This window comes from Sarcophilus harrisii, chromosome 2 (genome assembly GCF_902635505.1).
Source record: "Sarcophilus harrisii chromosome 2, mSarHar1.11, whole genome shotgun sequence".
Lineage (NCBI taxonomy): Eukaryota > Metazoa > Chordata > Mammalia > Dasyuromorphia > Dasyuridae > Sarcophilus > Sarcophilus harrisii.
In genome coordinates, this window is record NC_045427.1 from 130085320 (window position 1) to 130109834 (window position 24515).

A 24515-nucleotide genomic window follows, 5' to 3' on the forward strand; every position below is an offset into this window, starting at 1 on the left:
TTCCTGATTCCCCTCATCTTCTCTTTCCTTAAACATTTTATAATATTTAGTCTCCTCTTTTATATTTTCCATAATCCAATCAGTATTACAGTTTTTTGTGTGTTCTTATGGTATCCCTACTTCCACCAAGATTCTATTTAGGTCTTCTAGGTGGTGCAGAGGATGGCGTGGCCAGGCCGAGAGTCAGGAAGATTCATTTTCTTGAGTTCTAATTAAATAGCCTTGGACACTTAGTAACAAATTGTGACCCTGACCAAGTCATTTAACTCTGTTTACTTCAGCTTCTTCATCTGTAAAATAAGATGGAGAAGGAAATTACAAACTATTTCAGTTTCTTTGTCAAGAAAACCCTAAATGGGGTCACGAAGAGTAGGACATGACTGAAACAATTGAACGACTATAACAAAATTTGCACATTATAGATACTTAATATAACATTGTTGTTTTTAAATGAAAATTTGACATCTTTCAAGACAACCCAGATGCTTCCTTCATTGTCTTTTATTATATCCATCTCCTTTTCCCTTTTTGTTCCATCATCCTTCAAGAAAAGATACTTGCCACCGGGGAACATAGAACTTTATGGTAAAAGTAAGTTATATACTAAGAGTTCTGAAGAATGGCTTCAGAACACACTAAAGTCTAATTAACAAGCTTTTATCCTTAGAGGTACCATCTTCTTTTTCCAGTGATATATTAGCACCACTCTAAATTCCCTCTGATCTATCATAGCTCCTGAACAATATGGGTAAAAGAATACTTTCAAGTGATCTAGTCTAATAGGTAAAAATTATCAGGCAATCTAACTTCTTACCGATAAACCCCATTTGTACAAGTTAGTCAGTCAGCCTACAAGACCCTGTTCTATGCCCGACATCACTGACGCTGGGATGCTGAGAAGCTGTTAAATAAGACTTCTCTTTGTGGGTATAAAATGTTTGTGTTAAGTCTTCCACACTATCTTGGTATGTGGACTCTGCATTCTTTGTATTTTCTTGCTTCTTTTAGGATTGCTCTCATCATCATGGTTTTCGTGAACTATGGAGGAGGAAAATACTGGTTCTTCAAACATGAGAGCTGGAATGGTAAAGTATTTGTTAGTCAGTTTTGCCTATTTCAGTCAGCTTTTGAGAAATATGAAGAACAAAGTCTTCTGTCCCACCTTGAAGGGTATGGAAGCAAAGTTTCATGACCTTCCTCGTTTATGTTGTTTATCTTAAAGATGGTTTGTCCACTGCAGTTAGTTGTTTTGTGAGATTTTACATCTCCTCTAGCAGGCCATGGGCCCATAAACAAGGTCCAGCAATAAGAACTAAGAGTGTTTATAGGTGTTTCTTGATAAAATGGCTTCTGAGACTGTAGGAAAATAACAATAATTTGGCCTTTTATTGTTTTTGCCATATTCTATGTCTGCCTTTGTTACAAATCCTTGTACTCTTCAGTGTTGTATTTTAACAACATCTTAACTTCTAAGTTGTCACAAGTGCTAGGAACTTTCTGTGTTACCCTGAATAATTCTTGTGAAATCTAATTTAGAAGTTCCATGATTAGGATTAGCCCTTAAGACACTGCTTTAAAATGATATTCTTCCCTTTCAGTGCTCTATTTCCTTGTTTCTGGATCATTGCTTTCTCACAGTAGATGCTCACAATAAATGCTTTTGACTCATAGACATAACAAAAGATTTTTTTTCAGTAGAGTTTTCACTGGAATGTGGAATGAGGTTTTCACATTTCTTTCATCTGTGGAGGATTTCTTCATTTTCATAGTACTCCGTGAGTCAAAGGGTCATAGATCCAGAGTAGGAAGGAGCTAGTTGGTCTGACACCTTTTCTTTAAAAGTCCAGATAGAAGATTCTACATCAACCTTCAGAATTAGAAAGGATGCTTATGTGAGAGCTGGTTTTCCTTACTATTGTTGTATTGTTCTTTAGGTTTGACTCTAGCAGATCTGGTGTTTCCATGGTAAGTTGGCAGTGCCTTTTCCCTCCCCATCTACTCTAATATCCAAGAGCATTTCTAGCCAGATTATATCAGAGCTTTGTTCTAAGGCCATTCTTGAGATGAATAGCATTAGTTTTTTGCTTCTAGAGCTTGTGTGATATCAGATTCCATGTAAATTATAAACAGTCCTTGTATTTAGGGATCATCTAACTATTTATTGCTCAGGACATTGTTGCTTATGAAAGAAGCCAAAGGAAGCCAAGAAAAGTAATGTCTGAGTCAAAATATATAATTATTAACAATATTATAAATAATATTATATAACATAAAATTTCTCTAAGAAGTTCAGTTAGCTTTCTGGGTTCTGTTTGTTTTAAATATCAAGGAAATTTAATTAGAGAATAAAAAGATGTGGTTCAATAGGGTTCCTAAGATCATTTAAAAAAAAATTAGCAAGCATTTGTCTTTTCTTTCTTTTGGAAAAAGGAAAACAGAAAAACGAAATCCTTATAACAAATATCCATAATCAAGCAAAACAAATCCCCCCCATTGGCTATCTCCAAGAATATATGTCTCATTCTGCATCTTCAGTCATAACTTTTCTATTGAAGAGTGAGTTGTGGTTTCCTTATTAGTCTTCTGGACCATGAGTAGTCATTGCATTGATCCAGATTTCAGGTAGCTGCTTTGGCTTGTAGTTGGAAAGAAACAATTATCTCCCCTTTTACCTGGTTCAGGAACCAAGGATGGATTTAGGAAAGGTGAATACAAGTTTTCTGTTTCTATTTCAGAGAGTTTTAGGGGCAAATATTTTGGATTCCTATAATTTTATTTTCTGTTTCCAAACTGCTTGAATAGTCAGTCCTTGGGGATTTCTGGTAGTGTTCACAAATGTGCTTTTGTAGCAGAATTTGAAGATAGCTTCTCCAGGAATAAAAAAGTCCCAATAGTGGGCACTTTCTTTGTCATCTATTGTTAACCAATTCTTCTTTTTTTTTTAAGGTTTGTGTTTATTATGGGTTCTTCCATTGCCCTCTCCCTGAGCTCCATGCTGCGACGGGGATGTTCCAAATGGAAGCTGTTGGGAAAAATCCTGTGGAGGAGTCTTCTGCTCTGTGTGATTGGAATCTTCATTGTGAATCCTAATTATTGCCTTGGCCCCTGTGAGTAATTGTTTCGCTTTTGTTAAAAAACTGAATGCACAAGTTGTAAGGTGAAAATTAAATAGTATCATGTAAAGGGAAGATGTTTAATTAATTTCAAATGCTTATCAGCAGGAAGAGTTAATTAATAGGAATGCATTTATTTCCCATTATACTTTTTAGTTTAGGAAAAGGAAGTTTTTTGGATAGTCATGGAATAACAGAGAGATGGAAATGGGGGCATCAAAAACTCTTCATTTTACAACTGCAATACGAAGAGATTAGGGGACTGTGAGGTTTCATATCTAGACAATGACAGTATCTGTGTTTCTACACATATATCTGTAGACACACATACATATATATTTGTGCATATATGTATATGTATATATATATATACACAAAGCTCTATACATAAATATAAACATATGCATGTGTACAAACATGCACATACAAAACACATACATGAATAAAATACAAAAACAAAGAGAAAGAGTGAATTGCTCAGTGCTGAAGATACAAAGACATCATTGAAACAGTCTCTGCTCTGAAGGAGTTTATGTTCTAATGGAAGAGACAACAGGGGCATAAATAGGTACATGCAAGATACCGTACATAAGAGCAGGGAATGGGTAATCTTTTAGAAGTAGGTACTAGAACCCAAGTATTTTAACTCTTTAGTATTCTTTCCATTTTACCCCATAGTTACCTTAGTTTCAGTAATTTTCATAATGAGGGTTTTTTGTTGCTGACCCACAAATTCAGCTAGGTGGTTCTATGGCTAGAACACTGGGTCTGGAGTTAGGAAGACCTATTTCAAATCCAGCTTCAGATACATACTAACTGTGTGACCTGGACATGTCATTTCTCCCTGTTTACCTCAGTTTCTTCACCTGTAGAATGAGCTGGAAAAGAAGACAAGAAACCATTCTAGTATCTTTGCCAAGAGGAGTTAGATAGGACTAAACAATTCATCTTCATTTTTTTGCATGGTGGTTGAGATGCCTTTAAGGAATCATGCCTCTTGATCCAGTTTAATGCTATTATTTATCACTGGGGCATGGAGCCTGAAGGAAGGGTTTGAGGCACACAATGACATAACCTCTCAATCTCAACAACCGGGCATTGTGTTTATTACTGAAGGGGGTACAAAGAAGGGTAAGATTCATTATATAATCTTATCTATGGAAATAAGACACATGGAACAGATGGGGAAAAGTGTTTTGAGAAGGGCAAATGCTATGAACAAAGAGATGTCTTCAAATCTTCATCATTGCCTTCAGGGATCAGAAAATGGGCTAGTATGACTGGTGCCGAGGGGTTCTTGTAGAAGAATAATGGGAAATAAGGTGGAACCACATGGGACAAAGATTTGGATACAACCTAAGGCATTGGCTTCCTTTCCTTAGACAAGAAAGCACCATTATAGGTCTCAAGTGGAAAAGTGCCTAAGCGAAGAGGTGTTTTAATGGGATTCATCTGACAGTGATGGATAGATGGCTTGGTGTTGGGACTGGAGACACAGAATCCTACAAATTGTTGTAATAGTCTAGGTCTGAAGTGAATAAAGACTTTAATTAGGAGTAGGCAACATGGGTATGAAAATAGAGAGGACTGATTTGAGGGACTTGGTGAAACAATAATGCATAAAACTTGGTGATTAGATTGAATGTGGGTAGCAGTTGTGAGAGGGAGGCAGGTGTCAATGATAATTGAAGATTACAGCTTGGGTGACTAAGAGATGGTGGCACATGAACAGAAATCGGAAAGTAAGAGGAAAAATGAGATGTTGGGGTTTTTTGATCGTTTGTTTTTTGTTTTGGTGGGATGCTGGTTCGGCACTGTTTTTTGAGTTTGTTTTTCTACATTTTAAATTTCATCTAAGAGAGGTAGCATGTTGCATTGAAAAGAGTGTAAATTTGGAGTTCAAAAACCAGGTTCAAATCCAGATTTTGCTACTTATTACTTGTGTGATGTCTGGAAAGTCATTTTAATTCCTTGGGCTTTTGTCTTGTATTTAAAATGATGGATTTGGATGAAATGACCTGGAAGTTTCTTTCTAGCTCCAAATCTATGCACCTAATTCAGCAAGTGTTTATGATCATTTGCTTAATATATAAAACAATGCTACTAAGAGTTGTAGAAGGCAAAAATAAGAATAGCATGTCATTGTTGCCCTGCACAGCTTAAAATCTAATTGGGGAAATGAGACACATGAGTCAAAGGCAGTGTGTAAGTACTGCATGACTGGGACAACTAGATGCTGCAGGGCGTGGTTGTTTTAGGGAAGGGGAGATCAAGGGGTAGGTAGATGGTGCAGTAGATTGTTAAGTAGACACTTAACACTTCCTAGCTGGATGACTCTGAGCAAGTCATTTAACCCAATTGCTTTGCAAAAGAAAAAAAGAGAGAGAGAAAGGGAGATCATTTCTTTTTCTTTTTTTTTTTTTTTTTTTTTTTTAATTTAATAGCCTTTTATTTACAGGATATATACATGGGTAACTTTACAGCATTAACAATTGCCAAACCTCTTGTTCCAATTTTTCACCTCTTACCCCTCACCCCCTCCCCCAGATGGCAGGATGACCAGTAGATGTTAAGTACATTAAAATATAAATTAGATACACAATAAGTATACCTGACCAAAATGTTATTTTGCTGTACAAAAAGAATCAGACTCTGAATTATTGTACAATTAGCTTGTGAAGGAAATCAAAAATGCAGGTGTGCATAAATATAGGGATTGGAATTCAATGTAATGGTTTTAGTCATCTCCCAGAGTTCTTTTTCTGGGTATAGCTAGTTCAGTTCATTACTGCTCCATTAGAAATGATTTGGTTGATCTCGTTGCTGAGGATGGCCTGATCCATCAGAACTGGTCATCATCTAGTATTGTTGTTGAAGTATATAATGATCTCCTGGTCCTGCTCATTTCACTCAGCATCAGTTCGTGTAAGTCTCTCCAGGCCTTTCTGAAATCATCCTGTTGGTCATTTCTTACAGAACAGTAATATTCCATAATTTTCATATACCACAATTTATTCAGCCATTCTCCAACTGATGGACATCCATTCAGTTTCCAGTTTCTAGCCACTACAAAAAGGGCTGCCACAAACATTCGTGCACATACAGCTCCCTTTCCTTCTTTATAATCTCTTTGGGATATAATTCCAGTAGTAACACTGCTGGATCAAAGGGTATGCACAGTTTGATAACTTTTGAGCATAGTTCCAAACTACTCTCCAAAATGGTTGGATTGTTCACAACTCCACCAACAATGAATCAATGTCCCAGTTTTCCCACATCCCTCCAACAATCATCATTATTTTTTCCTGTCATCTTAGCCAATCTGACAGGTGTGTAGTGGTATCTTAGAGTTGTCTTAATTTGCATTTCTCTGATTAATAATGACTTGGAGCATCTTTTCATATGACTAGAAATAGTTTCAATTTCTTCATCTGAGAATTGTCTGTTCATATCCTTTGACCATTTTTCAATTGGAGAATGGCTTGATTTTTTATAAATTAGAGTTAATTCTCTATATATTTTGGAAATGAGGCCTTTATCAGAACCTTTGACTGTAAAAATATTTTCCCAGTTTATTGCTTCCCTTCTAATCTTGTCTGCATTAGTTTTGTTTGTACAAAAACTTTTCAGTTTGGTATAATCGAAATTTTCTATTTTGTGATCAGTAATGATCTCTAGTTCTGCTTTGGTCATAAAGACCTTCAAGGGAGATCATTTCTACATAGCTAGTAATACTTTTCAGAGAGGTAGGATTTGAACCAACTACTAAGCCCATACTCTGCCAAACAGTGTACTAAGCAATGGGGTGGTACGAATACAGAAACTTTTGTTTTTGTATAGAATCTCCTGTTCTTTTTTTTTTTTTTTTTTTTTTTAATAGCCTTTAATTTACAGGATATATACATGGTAACTTTACAGCATTAACAATTGCCAAACCTCTTGTTCCAATTTTTCACCTCTTACCCCCTACCCCTCCCTAAATGGCAGGATGACCAGTAGATGTTAAATATATTAAAATATAACTTAGATACACAATAAGTATACATGACCAAAACATTATTTTGCTGTACAAAAAGAATCAGACTCTGAATTATTGTACAATTAGCTTGTGAAGGAAATCAAAGATGCAGGTGTGCATAAATATAGGGACTGGGAATTCAATGTAATGGTTTTTAGTCATCTCCCAGAGTTCTTTTTCTGGGTATAGCTAGTTCAGTTCATTACTGCTCCATTAGAAATGATTTGGTTGATCTCGTTGCTGAGGATGGCCTGATCCATCAGGACTGGTCATCATCTAGTACTGTTGTTGAAGTATATAATGATCTCCTGGTCCTGCTCATTTCACTTAGCATCAGTTCGTGTAACTCTCTCCAGGCCTTTCTGAAATCATCCTGTTGGTCATTTCTTACAGAACAGTAATATTCCATAATTTTCATATACCACAATTTATTCAGCCATTCTCCAACTGATGGACATCCATTCAGTTTCCAGTTTCTAGCCACTACAAAAGGGCTGCCACAAACATTCGTGCACATACAGGTCCTTTCCTTCTTTATAATCTCTTTGGGATATAATCCCAGTAGTAACACTGCTGGATCAAAGGGTATGCACAGTTTGATAACTTTTTGAGCATAGTTCCAAACTACTCTCAAAATGGTTGGATTGTTCACAACTCCACCAACAATGAATCAATGTCCCAGTTTTCCCACATCCCCTCCAACAATCATCATTATTTTTTCCTGTCATCTTAGCCAATCTGACAGGTGTGTAGTGGTATCTTAGAGTTGTCTTAATTTGCATTTCTCTGATTAATAATGACTTGGAGCATCTTTTCATATGACTAGAAATAGTTTCAATTTCTTCATCTGAGAATTGTCTGTTCATATCCTTTGACCATTTTTCAATTGGAGAATGGCTTGATTTTTTATAAATTAGAGTTAATTCTCTATATATTTTGGAAATGAGGCCTTTATCAGAACCTTTGACTGTAAAAATATTTTCCCAGTTTATTGCTTCCCTTCTAATCTTGTCTGCATTAGTTTTGTTTGTACAAAAACTTTTCAGTTTGGTATAATCGAAATTTTCTATTTTGTGATCAGTAATGATCTCTAGTTCTGCTTTGGTCATAAAGACCTTCAAGGGAGATCATTTCTACATAGCTAGTAATACTTTTCAGAGAGGTAGGATTTGAACCAACTACTAAGCCCATACTCTGCCAAACAGTGTACTAAGCAATGGGGTGGTACGAATACAGAAACTTTTGTTTTTGTATAGAATCTCCTGTTCTGAGGAACTTATGTTCTAATAAGAAGAGATAACACATTTTAGGGAGTTTTGGTTTAGAGAGTTTACAGAGATGGTAAGTGGAAGCATATGGGGATAGGTTGACTCACGCTTTCTAGTTGCAGAGCCAGTATTGATATGATTATGGTTCCACAAATCTTTATGTGTCTATGAATGGAGGAATATGGGAGGGAGAGAGGTATTCAGGGGAAAGCAGATAAACTTACTATAGCAGTGGTTTCATTTAAGGGGATAATGGATGAGAGAAAAGGCTAAAACAGTTGAAGTGAGAGTATGAAGGGCCTTGAATGCCAGTTTAGACTTTAATCTATTAAGCTTTGCAGAATCATTCAAAATTCTGCATTTGAAATAACAATAGGACATTCCAGTGGAAATAGTTGGCAGTCAGATATTTGCCATTAGAAGTATAGGAATGGAATTGACAGAAGACATCAGGACTGGAGAGAAAGTCTTGAGACTTAAATCAAATAGAGGTGGTAATAGTTGAAACAATCAAAAAGATCCATGATTCTATCAGCATCAGTGCTCTTCACTTGGGTTAGAGAACAGAGAAACTTTAAAATAGGTAGCTTCAAAGAGGCTTAGGGCAGCCAGGATATACAGTGTATAGATCCCCAAACTCAGGAGGACCTGAGTTCAAATCTGGATTCAGATTTTTATTAATTGTGTGACCTGAGCAAGTCATTTAATCCTATTTTCCTCAGTTTGCTAATGTGTAAAATGAGCTGGAGAAGAAAATTGCAAACCACTCCATTGTCTTTGCCAAGAAAACCCCAAATGGGGTCATGGAGAGTTGGATATTACTGAAATGACTTACCAACACTAGAGAGACTTTTCCTTGATATATCCTTGGTCTAACCTCAGATTCCTTAGTGACTAGAGTCCAGAAGATTCAGGAGTGAACTGTGCATTCATCTCCAAATGCTTCTAAAAATCTATTTAGGCATAGCATAGTTAGGCTTTCTTTCTTTCTTTTTTTAAATTCATTTTTTATAATAGCTTTTTATTTTTAAAATACATGCAAACCAGAAAAAGAACTCTGGGAGATGACTAAAAACCATTACATTGAATTCCCAATCCCTATATTTATGCCCACCTGCATTTTTTATTTCCTTCACAAGCTAATTGTACAATATTTCAGAGTCTGATTCTTTTTGTACAGCAAAATAACATTTTGGTCATGTATACTTATTGTGTATCTAATTTATATTTTAATGTACTTAACATCTACTGGTCATCCTGCCATCTGGGGAAGGGGGTGGGGGGTAAGAGGTGAAAAATTGGAACAAGAGGTTTGGCAATTGTTAATGCTGTAAAGTTACCCATGCATATATCCTGTAAATAAAAGGCTATTAAATAAAAAAAAAATTATAAAAATAAAATAAAATAAAATACATGCAAAGATTTCAACATTCATCCCTGCAAAATCTTATGTTAAATTTTTTCTCTCTCCTTTCCCCACCCATCTCCTAAACAGCAAGTAATCCAATATAGGTTAAACATGTGCAATTCTTTTAAACATATTTCCACATTTATCATGCTGCACAAAGAAAATCAGATCAAAAAAGGGAAAAAATAAGAAAACAAGAAATAAGCAAACATACAACAATAGTTAGAATTTCTTGCAGACAAAAATAATTATGGTCTTTCCATGAAATAAGATATGCTTGCTAACAATTTAATATGCATTTTCTCCAGTGTCCTGGGATAAGCTGCGCATCCCTGGTGTGCTTCAGCGCCTGGGATTGACCTACCTTGTGGTTGCAGTTCTAGAGCTTCTCTTTGCCAAAGCCGTACCTGAAAACAGTGCCATGGTGAGACCTTCTACTTTGTATAAAGAATATTCTGAGATTCAGTGATGGTTTTTTTTCCCAAAATTCTGAACTTTACTACTACCAAATAAAAGGATCATGTCCAGATACAAAGTAGAACAGGACTGGATATGAAAATACAAATCTTCAAAAGTACAACTTGCTTTTCCTTTTAAGTGAATATTAAATTAAATTAACAATTTAAGTAAATATTAAATTCAATTCTCCCAAATCCCCTCTGATCAAATTGAAAGAAAAACAACTATGGATCAGAAATGAATCATCAAGCAGAACAAACCCTATACTGGGCATATCCAAAACTTGTGTGTGTCAACTATGCAACTCTCTGTTAGGAGTTGTGCACCATGTTTCACTATTGGTCTTTTGGATTCACAGTTTGTCATTTTGTTGATCAGAGTTCTTTAAGTGTTTTTCTTTACTATATTATTGTATAAATTGTTCTTTCTCTATTTACTTTTCTCTGCATAATTTCACAAATGCTTTCAAGATTTATGTGAAATTGTCATTTTTTTCATTTCTTATAGTTGTTATTTTGTTTTGTTTTTTGCTGAGGCAATTTAAGTGACTTTCCCAGGGCCACACATCTAGTGTTAAGTGTCTGAGGTCCTCCTGATTTCAGGGCTGGTGCTGTAGACGCTTCACCACCTAGCTGCCCCGTTTTTTTCATTTCTTAAGGTGAAATAACACTGCATTTTACATATATACCAAAATTTGTTCTGCCATTCTCCATTTGATGGGGCTTCCATCTTTTCCCCTTAATTTCTAGTTTTTACCCCTACAAAAAGAAACTGATACACATTAGTTTTTTATATATTATCCTTTTTCTCATTCTTTGATCTCTTTGGCATATAAGCCTACTAGTGGTTATCACTGGGTTAAAGGGTGTGTACAGTTTATGACTTTTTGGATTTAGTTACAAATTGCTTTCTAGAATTCCAGATCAATTTATAGCACCAATAGTGTTTTTAATGTGCCTGTTTTCCCACAGCCCCTCCAATATTTCCCCTTTTTGTCATAAAAATTGTTCATGTTATCTGTTATTTTCCTTTCTGTCCTTTATTTGATCATGAACTCTTCCCCTATACATATTTGCTGTAGATATTTTATTCCATTGACCTTTCAAATTGCTTATGGTATGGCTTTTTATATCTAGGACATATATTTATTTGGAACTGTCCTTGTTAATATGATAGGAAGTATTGGTCTACTCTAAACTTAATTTCTACCAAACTGCTTTCCATATTTCCCAACACTTTTGTGTACAATAGTAAGTCTTTGTTCTAGAAGCTGGAGTCTTGGAATTTACTAAACCTTATGCGGTGTTCATTTTCCTAATCTGCTCAACTGATTGACTTTTCTAATTTTTTTAAACCAGTATCTGAGAGTTCTGACAATTACTGCTTTGCACTGTTGGGCCTTTGTTCACTTTTTTTTTTCTTTTTGGTTGGTCCCTTGAAATTCTTGACTTTTTGGTCCCTCTAGCTGAAATTTGTTATGTAACATCCCCATAAGGTAATCCTATGATAGTAATTCGTTTTACACTAATTAGATTCATCAGCTCAGCTGTTATTGTTATTTTTATGATATTGGCTCATCCCACCTAAGAATAGCTAATATCTCTCCAACTATCCAGGTCTCTATTTCTAGGAAGTGTTTTGTGTTTGTAGTCAAATAGCAATCTGGGGCTTTCAAGAGCATTTACAATATAGATTCCCTACCCTGTGGTAATGTACCATTTCAGTATTATCTGTCCTTCTCATATATCAATTTCTTACATAGGTGAGCTATTTTTAAAAAAGATTTTATTGGCATATTTTGTTTCTGTATTACCTACATTTCTCTTTGTATCCCTTTCCTTTTCCCCTTTCCAGGCAGCCATCTCTTATTTAAAATATTTTTTTAGAAAAAGAAAAAAAAATCAGTTAAATCAAATAATATATGGAAAAAAATCTGACAGTATATGTAATATCCCACACCCATGGACTGTTGCAAAGGAACCAAATAAAGGGACAGTGTTTTCTCATGTTTCATAGCTCAAGGTACTAAATAATCTCACTTCATCCCTACCAAACTAATGGGATTATTTAATCTCTAGGAGCACAGACTTGTTTCTCCTTGTAGTCTTCATTATTGATACAGAGGACTTGTGTCTGTAACATTTCAGGGATAATATAAAACTAGTTCAAATCCAGCTCAGAGATTGAGCTGCTACTTTTAAAGCAGTCATTAATGTACTTCCTGTGTGTTTTTGTGGATATTTCTACTTCCCTCTTTGCAGAGATTTGATTTGAGTGGTTTTCTGTGTCTTCTGTAGGGGGGTAAACTGTATTGCAGAGGTTAGCTCATCACCAGCAGGTTAGGTAACAGGTGATGAAGTCTTTGACCAAAGCAACCCCTGACGGGGAAAAAAGGAATCCAAAGTGACTCTCAGTTCTATGTAGCCTTGCTTCTGTAGAAATAATGGCTGAGTGGTGGAAAAAGGGAGAGAGGTTGCTAAGAAACGCATAATTTTTCAGGTAAACACAAATTTTCTGTTGCTTTTCTGTATATGATATCCCTCTCCAAATGACCAACAAGTTGATATACTTCTAGAGGATTTGAACCGTTTCAACTAGCTGGATGGTATAATGGGTAGAGGCCTGCCCTTGCAGTCAGAAATATGAGAGTGTAACTATGGACATGTCATTTAACCTTTCTCTCAGTCTCAGTTTCCTCATTTATAAAATGAAGACAATGATAGCATTTATAGGATTCACAGGATTGTTTTGGGGAATCAAATAAGAAAATTATTAAGTATTTTGTAAACTTTAAAAAGCTGTGTAAATGTTGTTATATCATCACCATTATTATTATAATTGTGATAATTATTCTTATATTTTTAAGTGAAACCAGAAGATATAAGGAAGTAGCTGTTAAACAGAAAAATGACTCAAGGGGTTTTTTTGGTTTGTTTGTTTTGTTTTTTAGAGAGGCTTAAAAATAAAAGGGCAGAGTTGCTTTCATCATGTGCCCCAATGCAGCAGGAAGCATCTTTTCATAAGACGCTTGATCATCTTCCCTTTCAGTGCTCATGATGAGCATAAGCAAAAAGGCCACCCTAAGGATAATTACAGCTCGTACAGCAATAGCCACTAAGGAAGATGAAAAGGTGGAGAAATTCTATGAAGAGTTCATCAGAATCCTCCAAACCAAATCAGCCATTCTGTTTTTTTGCTTATTGACTACAGCCCAAAGATGAACACAGACAGGGAAAGGAGCAGAATGACATCCCATATCTTCAAGGTTCCTTTCCTGGAGAGTTAGAATAGTTTGAATTGCATTTATACTACTTGGCCAAACCATCTCCCTTGAGAAAACTATTGCAGTATCAATTCTGGTAGAAATATTTATTTGTTCTCTTTTGATGTCTCTAATCATTCATTTAGAGTCAATCAGTCACAGATATTTTTTAGGAGTTTGCCATATGGCAGGTATTTAAAAGATTTTTCTTTAGTTTTTTTTCTGCCTCTCAGTATAGGTAGATTCTTATTAGCAGATTTAACATCTTGGGTTTTTCTTATAATGATCTTTTAACATTCACAGTAATAATAAACAGCACTTACATAGCATTTTAAAGTTTGTATTTAGAAATGTCATTTGATGTGTTCTGTTAGGTTCTGTTATTATACCCATTTTGTTGATGAGGAAAACTGAGGTTGAGGTATAAATAACTTGTGTAGAGCCACACAGATTGTAGAGTCTTAGCTATGGCACCATGTCCAAGGCTCTCCCCATTATGCCATAATTTATGCTTTCAGACTGATTTTTAATTTTAACACAGCTGGTGGCTGGATACAACTCTGGATGTCAGGAAAACCTGAGGTCAGATCCAGCTTCAAATACATCCTGGCTTCATGATTCCTAGCTCCTACCTCCAAATCCATCCTGCCCATCCTGGGTGGGTCCTTAACTCAGTTTCCCCATCTGTAAAATTAGGATAATAATAGTACTTCCCAGGGTTATTTTGAGAATAAGTTGAGATAATAAAGGGCTATGCAAATTATGTAAATGCTAATTATAGTAATCATGTCATTTATATAACTTGGATTAAAGTTGAAAGTATCTCAATTTACACTGAAATTACATTCTCCTGCATATGGTTCATGGGAGGCAGTGCATAGTTGAGAGTACAAGCCTGGCTTTAGGATTCAGATAATAAGTCATTCAATCCTCTCGATGCCCCCAGACAGTTGGATCTTTAAAATTTTTGACATCTGTGACCTGCTTTAGTAAAGGGAGTTTATGCACTGAGTATTCTGTTCACTAATGAAATCATACATCTGAACCCCAGCCTTATAGATTGATAGCTCATCATTTCTATAGGAAATGGATCTAATCCAGGACTGGTTTGTTAGCTGTAATGAGTTTATTCTGTATCTACTGGCCCCCTCTGACCCTCTTCCTGACCATTTCCTGTCACCAGCGATATTTTGTAGGAATTTAATCATAATGTTTTAATTGTTTAATTTCCTGGTGTAACTAAATATTCTGCAACTTACAGCATGGCTTAAATGTATTATTTACTTGTGTGATTTCATTTCAGAAATTTTAAACTGTATGTGTGCTGGAAGCTAGATGAAACATCACTGAGGGCTGTTAAATAAAGCCTGCCATGGAGTTCTTGAAAATTGATTTCTCTTAATGCTTTCATTGTGATTCTTCATAAAACAAACAGCTTAGAACCCACAGAAATTCATCTCTCATTTCCCTTCAGCATCCCAAAAATAGAGTCCGTGAGTTGAAGGTCATTTGTCTAGAATATTACACAAGGGGTGCCGTGGATAGAGCAACAGTCCTTAAGTCAGGAGGACCCAAGTTCAAATTTGACCTCAGACACTTAACAGTTCCTAGCTGTGTAACCCTGGGCAAGTCACTTAACAACTCCAATTGCCTCAGGGGAAAAATGAATAGTAGAATATTACACAAAGCTCATTTTTTGCAGTCAGTCCTATTTCCCTTTCTGCCATTCATAGTGGAGAGGTCCTGTTCTTCTTTTCAGGATATTATCTCCTATTGGCCGCAGTGGATTTTCATTCTGATGTTGGAAGCCGCTTGGGTGTGTGTGACCTTCTTGTTACCAGTTCCTGGCTGCCCAACGTGAGTAAACTCTCCTTGCTTTTTGCAGATATTAAAAAGGAAAGGCCGGGGTGCAGAGTGGGTACAGCCCTGGATTTGGCCTTTCATGGAACACTTGAGGTTTTTATGCTGTATTTGATACTTGCTGACTATGTTGACTGAGGAAATCCCTTACCTCTCTGAGCCCCAGTTTTCTAATCTGTAAAATGAGGGAAATAAAAATAGTAGTAGTAGTAGTAGTAGTAGTAGTAGTAGTAGTAGTAGTAGTAGTAATGGTGGTGGTGGTGGGGCAGCAGGAGGAGTAGTAGTGAAGCTCAGCATAGCTAGACAGCTCAAATGAGAAAGCATCCAAGAAAGTACTTCCCTTCTTTTAAAGGGCAATGTAAATACCAATTATTGTCATTCCTGTCATGATAGCATTTTTTTTCTGCATATTATAAATTTTATCTGAACTATTTTTGGCAAATGAATCTTTCATCCGCCAACTCTCTACCATGTAAAAACCTTACAGAGAGAAATCCACAGTATGTCCTGAGAAATATTTTGGTGTAGTTTCTTAATTATCTTTTGGAATGGGAATTGTCAGATTTAATAACAGCCTACAAATAATAGCAAAGGCCTCTCTCAAGAGGCCTCTCCTGGTGCTTACAGCTGTTGATGCTCACCATCTCCTCCCCTCTTAAAATATTTTGACTTTAATTATATTTGTACATGTACATGCACTTTATAAAAACTCTCTGTTTTTAACTTTGGATCTCCAGTGCCTGATACCCAGCAAGAGCTTAATAAATGCTCCTTGAATTGTTGAATCAAATTAATGTAAACTTTATTTTTTAAAAATTCTTTATAGCACAACAGTATTGTAAATAATACTTTATTTTTTCCAATTATATGTAAAGACAAGTTTTAACATAATATATATATTTTTTTAAGTTTCAAATTTTCTCTTTCCCTCTCTTTTCCCTTCCCTTAGAAGGTAAGCAATTTAATATAGGTTCTATATGTGCAAAAATGCAAAACATATTCCCAAATTAGTCTGTTGTGGAAGAAGAAAAAAAACCCACCATAAAATAAAGAAAGTGAAAATAGTATGGTTTGATCTGTATCCAAACTGCATCAGTTCTTTCTCTGGATGTGTATAACATTTTTCCTTCTAATCGTTTTAGTAACAGTCTTAACATAACTGCCATTGTGTTACTGAGAAGAGCTAAATCACATTTAGTTGATCAATTACTATGTATCACATTCTCTTGTCTCTGTGTACTTCACTTTGCATCACTGCATATAAATCTTTCCAGGTTTTTCTGAAAACAACCTATTCTTTATTTTTTATAACAGTAGTATTCCATTACATTCATCTATTCCAACTTGTTCAACCATCCTCCAATTGATCAGCATCCCTTCAGTTTCCAATTCTTTGCCCCCACAAAAAAGAACTGCTCCAAGTATTTTTTTTTAACAAATAGATACTTTCCCTTTTTTTTTTTGATCTCTCTGGGATACAGTGATATTGCTGGATCAAACAGTGTGTATAGTATGATTGCCCTTTGGTCATAGTTTCAAATTGCTTTCCATAATAAGAGAAACACTTTTTCACAACTCCACCACCAGTGCAGTAGAGTCCCGGTTATAAACATGATTCTTACACTCCTGTGATGGGCAAAAAGTTCAATCTGTCAATTAATAAGGGATAGTGAACCCTTCTAGGTACAAGGCACCTCAGCAAGGTGCTGGGGATACACAGACAAAAATGGAGCAGTGCCTGCCCTCAAAGTGCTTGCATTCTTTTTTTTTTTTTTTTTTTTTTTTTTTTTAAACAACTTTTTATTTTTCAAAATACATTCAAAGATAGTTTTCAACATTCACTCTTGTAAAACCTTGTGTTCCAAATTAATCTCCCTTCCCCCCCCAAACAGCAAGTAATCCAATATAAGTTAAAAATATGCAATTCTTTTAAACGTATTTCCACATTTATCCTGCTACACAAGAAAAATCAGATCAAAAAGAAAAAAATAAGAAAAAAAGGAAGCAACAACAAAAAAGGTGAAAATATTGTGTTGTGACCCACATTCAGTTCCCATAGAACTCTGGATACAGATGATTCTCTTCTTCACAAATCTATTGAGATTGTCTGAATCACCTCATTGTTGAAAAGAGCCAAGTCCATCAGACTTGATCATTATCTAATCTTGTTGTTTCTGTGTACAATGATCTGGTTCTGCTCCCTTCACCCAGCATCAGTTCATGTAACTCTCCAGGTCTCTCTGAAATCATCCTGCTGGTCATTTCTTACAGAACAATAATATTCCATAACATTCATATACCACAATTTACTCAGCCATTCTCCAACTGATGGGCATCTACTTAGTTTTCAAGAAGCTTACATTCTATTAGAGGAGGTGTGTCTACGTGTGTGTGTGTGTGTGTGTATACATGTGTGTATGGACATATAAACATACATAGATTTCTAAGTATAGTACATTAATGCACATACAAATATACACATATGTGCATCTATATATAGACATCTCTTCTAATAGAATATAAGCTTCTTGAGGACAAGTATTGTTCCATTTTTGTTTTTATCTACTTCACTATAGTTAGATATAGATATATGTACATGTATATAAATATATATGTTTATATGTTTACTCAAGAGATATGCAAGATAATTTGATATGAAGGGATTCAAAAAGTCTTTGTGTAAAAAATAGTGTTTAAGTTTACCCTTTGAAGAAAATCAAATATTCCAAGAGGCAGAGGTAAGGAGAGGTGCATTCCAAGAATGGAAATGGAAGATGGAGTATTGTGTCAAGTATAGTAAGAAGGTTCAACAAGATATCAACGTTTCATTACAAAGGGAATCAAAGGTTTAGAGGTGGAAGTAACCATAGAAATCATCTAATCCAACCCATTTTACAAATGAGGAAATTGAAGCTAAGGCCATAGCCTTCCTGTAATCTGTAAGCATGTATAAATAGTTCATCTAATTATATATTTAATAATTTTATTATTTATTGTTAATGTATTCTGTATTTTATAAATTTAATATTCATGATTTCATCCATAAATTTATTGTCATTCTTTATGAGGTTTCATAAAGTAAGAATTTACTTTTTACTCTCTCTAGTGGTTATCTTGGTCCTGGTGGTATTGGAGACTTTGGAAAATACCCAAATTGTACTGGAGGAGCTGCTGGCTACATCGATCGTTTGCTTCTGGGAGAAGACCACATTTACCAGCATCCCTCTCCTAATGTGAGTAAAATTAGTTCATCCTTGAAGAAGTGAAAGGAAGGTAAAAGGGTACTTCATTGAAAACAGCCTGTACTCAATTGTGGTGGCTCATTTTAATTGTGGAGTACTTTTTGCTGCTGATTGCTTCTGTTATGTGAATTTTTAAAAATCTTTGCGTTATAAAATTAGGCAAGAGTGGATCAGATATGGAGCATGGTAAGTCATGTTGCAGGTAAATTTTTTCTAAGTGTTTCATTCTAATGTTAAAAATTAGGAGAGAGAGAGTGAGCATAGTGTCATGAAGATTGTACAGAGCTAAGCTTATAAGCCTTAGGGGCTTATTAAGTGAACTAAACTTGGCACCATCATTTTATTGGTAGTATTTTCTTAGGTTTCTGTGTTAAAGTAAAGTAGGTTAACATTTACATATGCTCTGCTATCTTAGGATATTTCATCTCTGGAGTCCTTCCTGGAATTTTTTTCTTGAGGCTTTGTTTAGGAGCTTTATGTTTAGGGAAAGACCCTTTTCCAAAAAATCTTATTTTTGTTGATTTGTTTTATGTCATCTTAATTTCCAAATTTATCCTTGCTCCAGCTTCTACCAGAAGAACCATCTCTTGTGACAGAAATTAAGAAGAAAAAAAGAATAAGGGGAAAGAAAAACAGACCAATAAAACCAACCAGCCATCAATTGATTTTGACAGTATATATAGTTTCACACCTATAAGAGTTTCACTTTTGCATAGAGAAAAGGAAGACATTCTTTGTATCTGTTCTTGGAAGACACATTTGGTCATTAAAGTGTTTAGTTTAATTTTTTTCATTCTTTCCATTTATGGTTTAGGCATTGCTTATTCTCTTTGCATCAATTTTTGTCTTTCTTTGCTTTTCTAAATTTAGGCCCATCATTATTTCTTATAGCACACTAGCATTCCTTATATTCATGTACCACTCTCTGTTTAGCCCTTCTTCAATTGATGGAGCAGCTAAATGGGTCATTGGGTAGAGTGCCAGGTCTAGAGTTAGGAAGATCTGAGCCTCAGGTACTTATTAGTTATGTGACCCTGGGCAAGTCACTCAACCCTATCTACCTCAGTTTTCTCATCTGAAAAATGAATTGGAGAAGGAAATGGCAAACCATTCTCTTATCTCTTCCTGAAAAACCCAAAATGGGGTCATGAAGAGTTGGATATGATTGAAATGACTGAATAACAACAGTTAATGGGTGAAACTTTATGTCCAGTTCTTTACCACTACACAAAATGCTTCTGTAAATATTGTGATTATATATATATATATATATATATATATATATATATATATAAATGGGAACTTTATTTTTGTCATTGACCTCTTTGGAGTATGTGCCTAGTAGTGGGATCTGTGAGTAGAGATGTTTTAGTTGGATTTTAAGTGTCATTCCAAATTGCCTTCCAGAGTCTAGTCATAGCTTCACCAATACTTTATTAGCATGTGTATCTTTTTGTTTCTTTCCACCACTGATTTTTTTCCCCCATATTTTGTGTTCTTTGCTAATTTTCTGCTTTTGAGCTGAATTCTCATAATTTTTCATATTTACATTTCTTTTATTAGTGATTTAGATTTAAATTTCATATGGTTATTTATTAGAAGTTTACATTTTTTCTTTTGAGAACAATTTGTTTATCTGTTTGATGGATAACAATTTTTGTCCATCAGGGCTGTGATATATTATATGATAATTTCCTGTATATAGAAACACTTGATGAGGATGCTGGCAAAGATGCTTGTGACGTGCTAAACCCATCTTCACCACTAACTTTCTTCCTGTCTTTCTTGTCCAGGTGCTCTACCACACCAAAGTTCCTTATGATCCTGAAGGACTCTTGGGAACTATCAACTCAATTGTGATGGCATTTTTAGGAGTGCAGGTAGTTTTTCTTTCAAATGCTCTTTTCTTGAAAAATAATATTCTCTGAGTGAACCAAAACAACAAAACAAATTCCAAGGAGCTTCTCCCTTCCACCCACTCCAAGTTAAAGATGCTTTGCTTATACAGTTTAAAAAGTCTATTTAATACTCATTCCGTTCATTGAAACAATGTTCCATTTTACTGCTTGCTTTCTCAGAGCAGATGGGTGAAGTGGATCGTGGGTTTATGATTTTATCAGTATAAGCAATTTCTAGGGTGGAAACTCCCTCTATTGGTAGAGATTAATATTTTATCTATAATTTATAGTCAGAGAATTATGTAGGTCAGCCAGACTTTGTGACTTAATAATAATGATAAATAATAATAATAATAGCATTTAGAAAATGTTGTAATATTTGCAGAATGCTTTCCAAATATTATTTTATCATTAGGACATCCCTGGGAGGTAGTTGTTATTACTATTTCCATTTTACAGAGCAAGACACTGAGGCAGACAGTTTAGTGACTTATTCAGGGTCACACAGCTAATAAATATCTAAAGCTGAATTTGACTTCAGGTCTTAATGACCTCAGGTGCACTTCTCTTAACTGCCTTTGACTTAACCCTGGTCTTACTGCTAGTAGGTGTCCAAGGCATGACTTGAATTTGGGTATTTTGACTCTAAAACCAGTCCTTATACCATTGCAGCTAGCATTTATATAGCACCTAATTTGTAAAGCACTTTACAAACTTTATCCTCATATGAGCCCAAGTATAGAACAGGGGTTCTCAGGTTGTTAGGCCCCATTCTTTGGTGAATACTGCTTACCTCCTGTCAGATTGGTAATGGTACAAATTGAGACCATCAGAGCAGATTGAGATTTTTTTGGGGGGACATGACCAAAGGGAAATTTGTTTTGCTAAATTCCACTACTTCAAGAAATCACAGGAAATTACAGGTATTCCTTCCATACTGCCATTTTCCTCATTGCAGTTTTGATATATTGTGGATTGGCATAAAAAATTAAATGGGAACCTTTTGGGGAATTTTGCAGAAGCTGCAGATGACACATGAAGGTGTTTAGAAACAGAAAACATTTAGAAACTCCGATATGCATAAAGTAGAGTGTTGTCATAATATCTCACCCCATAAAAGAAAAAGAAAAAATTCAGACTTCTTCTCTGGTATAGAGAAAGGGCTAAAAACATTTATGTGCATTTTCCAGATGGCAGAGATGTCATGACCCTAATCCCCACATTATGGAAGAGTAATTGTATGTGTCAGTGCTGTCTGTCTTGGTCAAAGCAATGCAGTCAAAAAGAGATCCATCTTGAGAATGAGAGGGCTTGGGTTCTTGTTCTTGTAAAGATGAGGATGATAGTGTTTAAACCCTGCTCACTTTGCAGGTTTGTTCCAAGGCTCTTGGGGGATCATCTATGTGAAGGGACTCTGTAAATAAAGTTCTAGAGTTGCATACAAATGAACAAGTTCATTAGTGATGGTTTTTTTCTTAGGCTGGAAAAATCCTCTTGTTTTACAAAGATCAGCCCAAGCAGATCATGCTGCGTTTCCTTTTGTGGAGTGCCATGTTGGTAAGTGATGGATTTATTACTATCATTTGTTTTCACTGACGCTCAAAAGGACCACAATTTAAGACTATCTCGAAGGGCCAAGCTGTCTCCATTTTTTAATCCATGAGATAGAAATATAGATGGGATGGCAGTTTTTACTTCAAAGTAAAATTGAAATCAAACTTTTACATTAATATGCTTGGTCATGAAAAATTAATAGAAATGTGAAAATAATTAGGAATGTCATTTTTCAAGTGGATGGTGAAGGTCTGGCTTTTGATTTCATTAATACAGTGGACTCGGGTCTGGAACCTCCCTCCACTGATGCAGATTAGCAACTCCTTTGCAACTTCTAGTGTTGGAAGGAGTTATGAAGTCCGCTGAGAGAGTAAATGACTTACTTATTTTACCAGAGCCAGTGTGTGTCTATGGCAGGACTGGAACCAGTTTTCTGATTTCAATGCCAGTTTACTGGTCATTAAGCTGTACTGCCTCTCATTCATGAAATATGTCAAAATGTGTATAGTTAGAAATACCTGTAAAATCTCTCAATTTATATCCATTTCTATTATACATCCAATGTTTTATTTTCATTGTAACAGTGAGCAATCTTTGATGAATTACCTGCCCTGTCTCAGATTTATAGGAAAAAACCTTCCTTTTTAATTAAGGAGAGGGCTTCTGCTTCTGCACATTAGATTGTCACATGAATAAGAAAAACAACTGTTGTGTTAAGACCAGGGGCTATTTTCCCATGTTGTGTTCTAGAATTGAATATAAAAATTAAATTGGCAGAGACACTGTTTCATGCTGTTCTCCTCTTGGTCACTGATTCCGTGTGTGGGAGTGGGAGCCAGTTCAGGCTTCCTGTTCTCTTCTGTTTCTCGCATATAAATGTTAATAAGGATGAATCAGAAATTACCATTAGAATGACTTTATTTTTTAAATTATAATTTTCAAAGAAAAATCAATTTTCTCTTTTCTTCATCTCTCCTTTCCCCACATAGAGAAAACAAAAAACCTCAACTGTTATAAGTATGAGGAGTCAAGAGAAACAAATTCCTGCATTGTCTACCCCCCCCCCCCCAAAAAAAAAAATACTTCCACCTGCACTCTGAATCCATCTCTGTTGGGGAATGGGCAAGATGTTTTATCACAAATCTTTAGAAATTGTTTGGTTAATATGTTGCTCAGTTTCCAAGTTTCCCCTCCTCTGGCCACCCTCCTTCACTATTTATTTATTTTTTACTTTAAAAAAATTTTTTGGAGTTCCAAATTCTCTCCAACCCTCTCCCCACCCACTGAAAAGGTAAACAGTAGGATTGCTTCCAAGTCTTTGAGAGCTGTTTGTCCTCAACAGTATTGCTGTTATTGTGTAGATTGTTCTCCTGGTTCTGCTCACTTCATTTTGGATCAGTTCCTACAAATCATCCCAGATTTCTCTGAAACCATCCCCTTCATCACTTCTAACAGCACAATAATATTCCATTTCATTCTTATACCGTAATTTGTTTAGAATGACTTGAAAATATTATTTTGTTATAAAGAGTTCAGTAATTACAGTAAGGATATTTTTCCCCTTGTTTGGTAGTGTAAATTTTATATATATATATATATATATATATATATATATATATATATATATATTATATTCCTCTGTCTTTTTTTTTTTTTTTTAAACAGGGTATCATTTCCGGTGTTTTGACCAAATTTTCTCAAAATGAAGGCTTCATCCCAGTAAATAAAAATCTCTGGTAAGTGGAAAGCAAAATATTATTTTAATCCTTTTATTTGATTACCCTGCAATATACTTTAGTGCACAGATGACTAACTATCATTATCTTTTCTCCCTACACCTGCCTAGGTCCATCTCCTATGTGACAACTCTGAGTTTCTTTGCTTTCCTTCTGCTCCTGTTTATGTATTTCTTGGTGGATGTTGCAAGACTGTGGTCTGGAGCTCCCTTCTTTTACCCAGGTCAGTCAGATTAATCCAGGAGCAAAAGTTTACTGTGCTGATAGTTGCACACCTTGAGATCTATGGAGCAATGACTTGGGAATATTTCTGTAAAGAGGGGCACTGAAAAAAGCTTGCCTAGAGGTGAGCCTACTCTGTGAACCTTGCATTTGTGTATGTATGGAAGGGTAACAAGGCTGTCTTTTTGGGATTAGAGACACAAAATATATACTCCATTGATTAGTAAATTTATAATTAGTAAATCTGGCATCATAATAGTTCTCGTGCATTGTCCCTCCTGGAAGACATCAGTCTTTTAATAATATGCTTAATTTTTGTTTTTCTTCCTGGGTTATTTTTACCTTCTGAATCCAATTCTCCCTGTGCAACAAGAGAACTGTTTGGTTCTGCACACATATATTATATCTAGGATATACTGCGACATATTTAACATGTATAGGACTGCTTGCCATCTGGGGGAGGGGGTGAAGGGAG

The 24515-nt window shown here is 35.4% G+C and overlaps 1 protein-coding gene across 1 annotated transcript in view; it reads left to right on the forward strand.

Moving 5' to 3' along the window:
• The window catches only part of HGSNAT (heparan-alpha-glucosaminide N-acetyltransferase), a 48808-nt gene that overhangs the window by 22487 nt on the left and 1806 nt on the right, over positions 1-24515 (forward strand). The window contains exons 8-17 of the mRNA XM_031950807.1: positions 1009-1085; positions 1935-1965; positions 2947-3107; positions 10116-10231; positions 15288-15385; positions 18495-18621; positions 20424-20510; positions 22008-22085; positions 23748-23818; positions 23929-24041. Coding sequence (XP_031806667.1) covers positions 1009-1085; positions 1935-1965; positions 2947-3107; positions 10116-10231; positions 15288-15385; positions 18495-18621; positions 20424-20510; positions 22008-22085; positions 23748-23818; positions 23929-24041 — 959 coding nt within the window. The remainder of the gene's footprint in view (positions 1-1008; positions 1086-1934; positions 1966-2946; positions 3108-10115; positions 10232-15287; positions 15386-18494; positions 18622-20423; positions 20511-22007; positions 22086-23747; positions 23819-23928; positions 24042-24515) is intronic.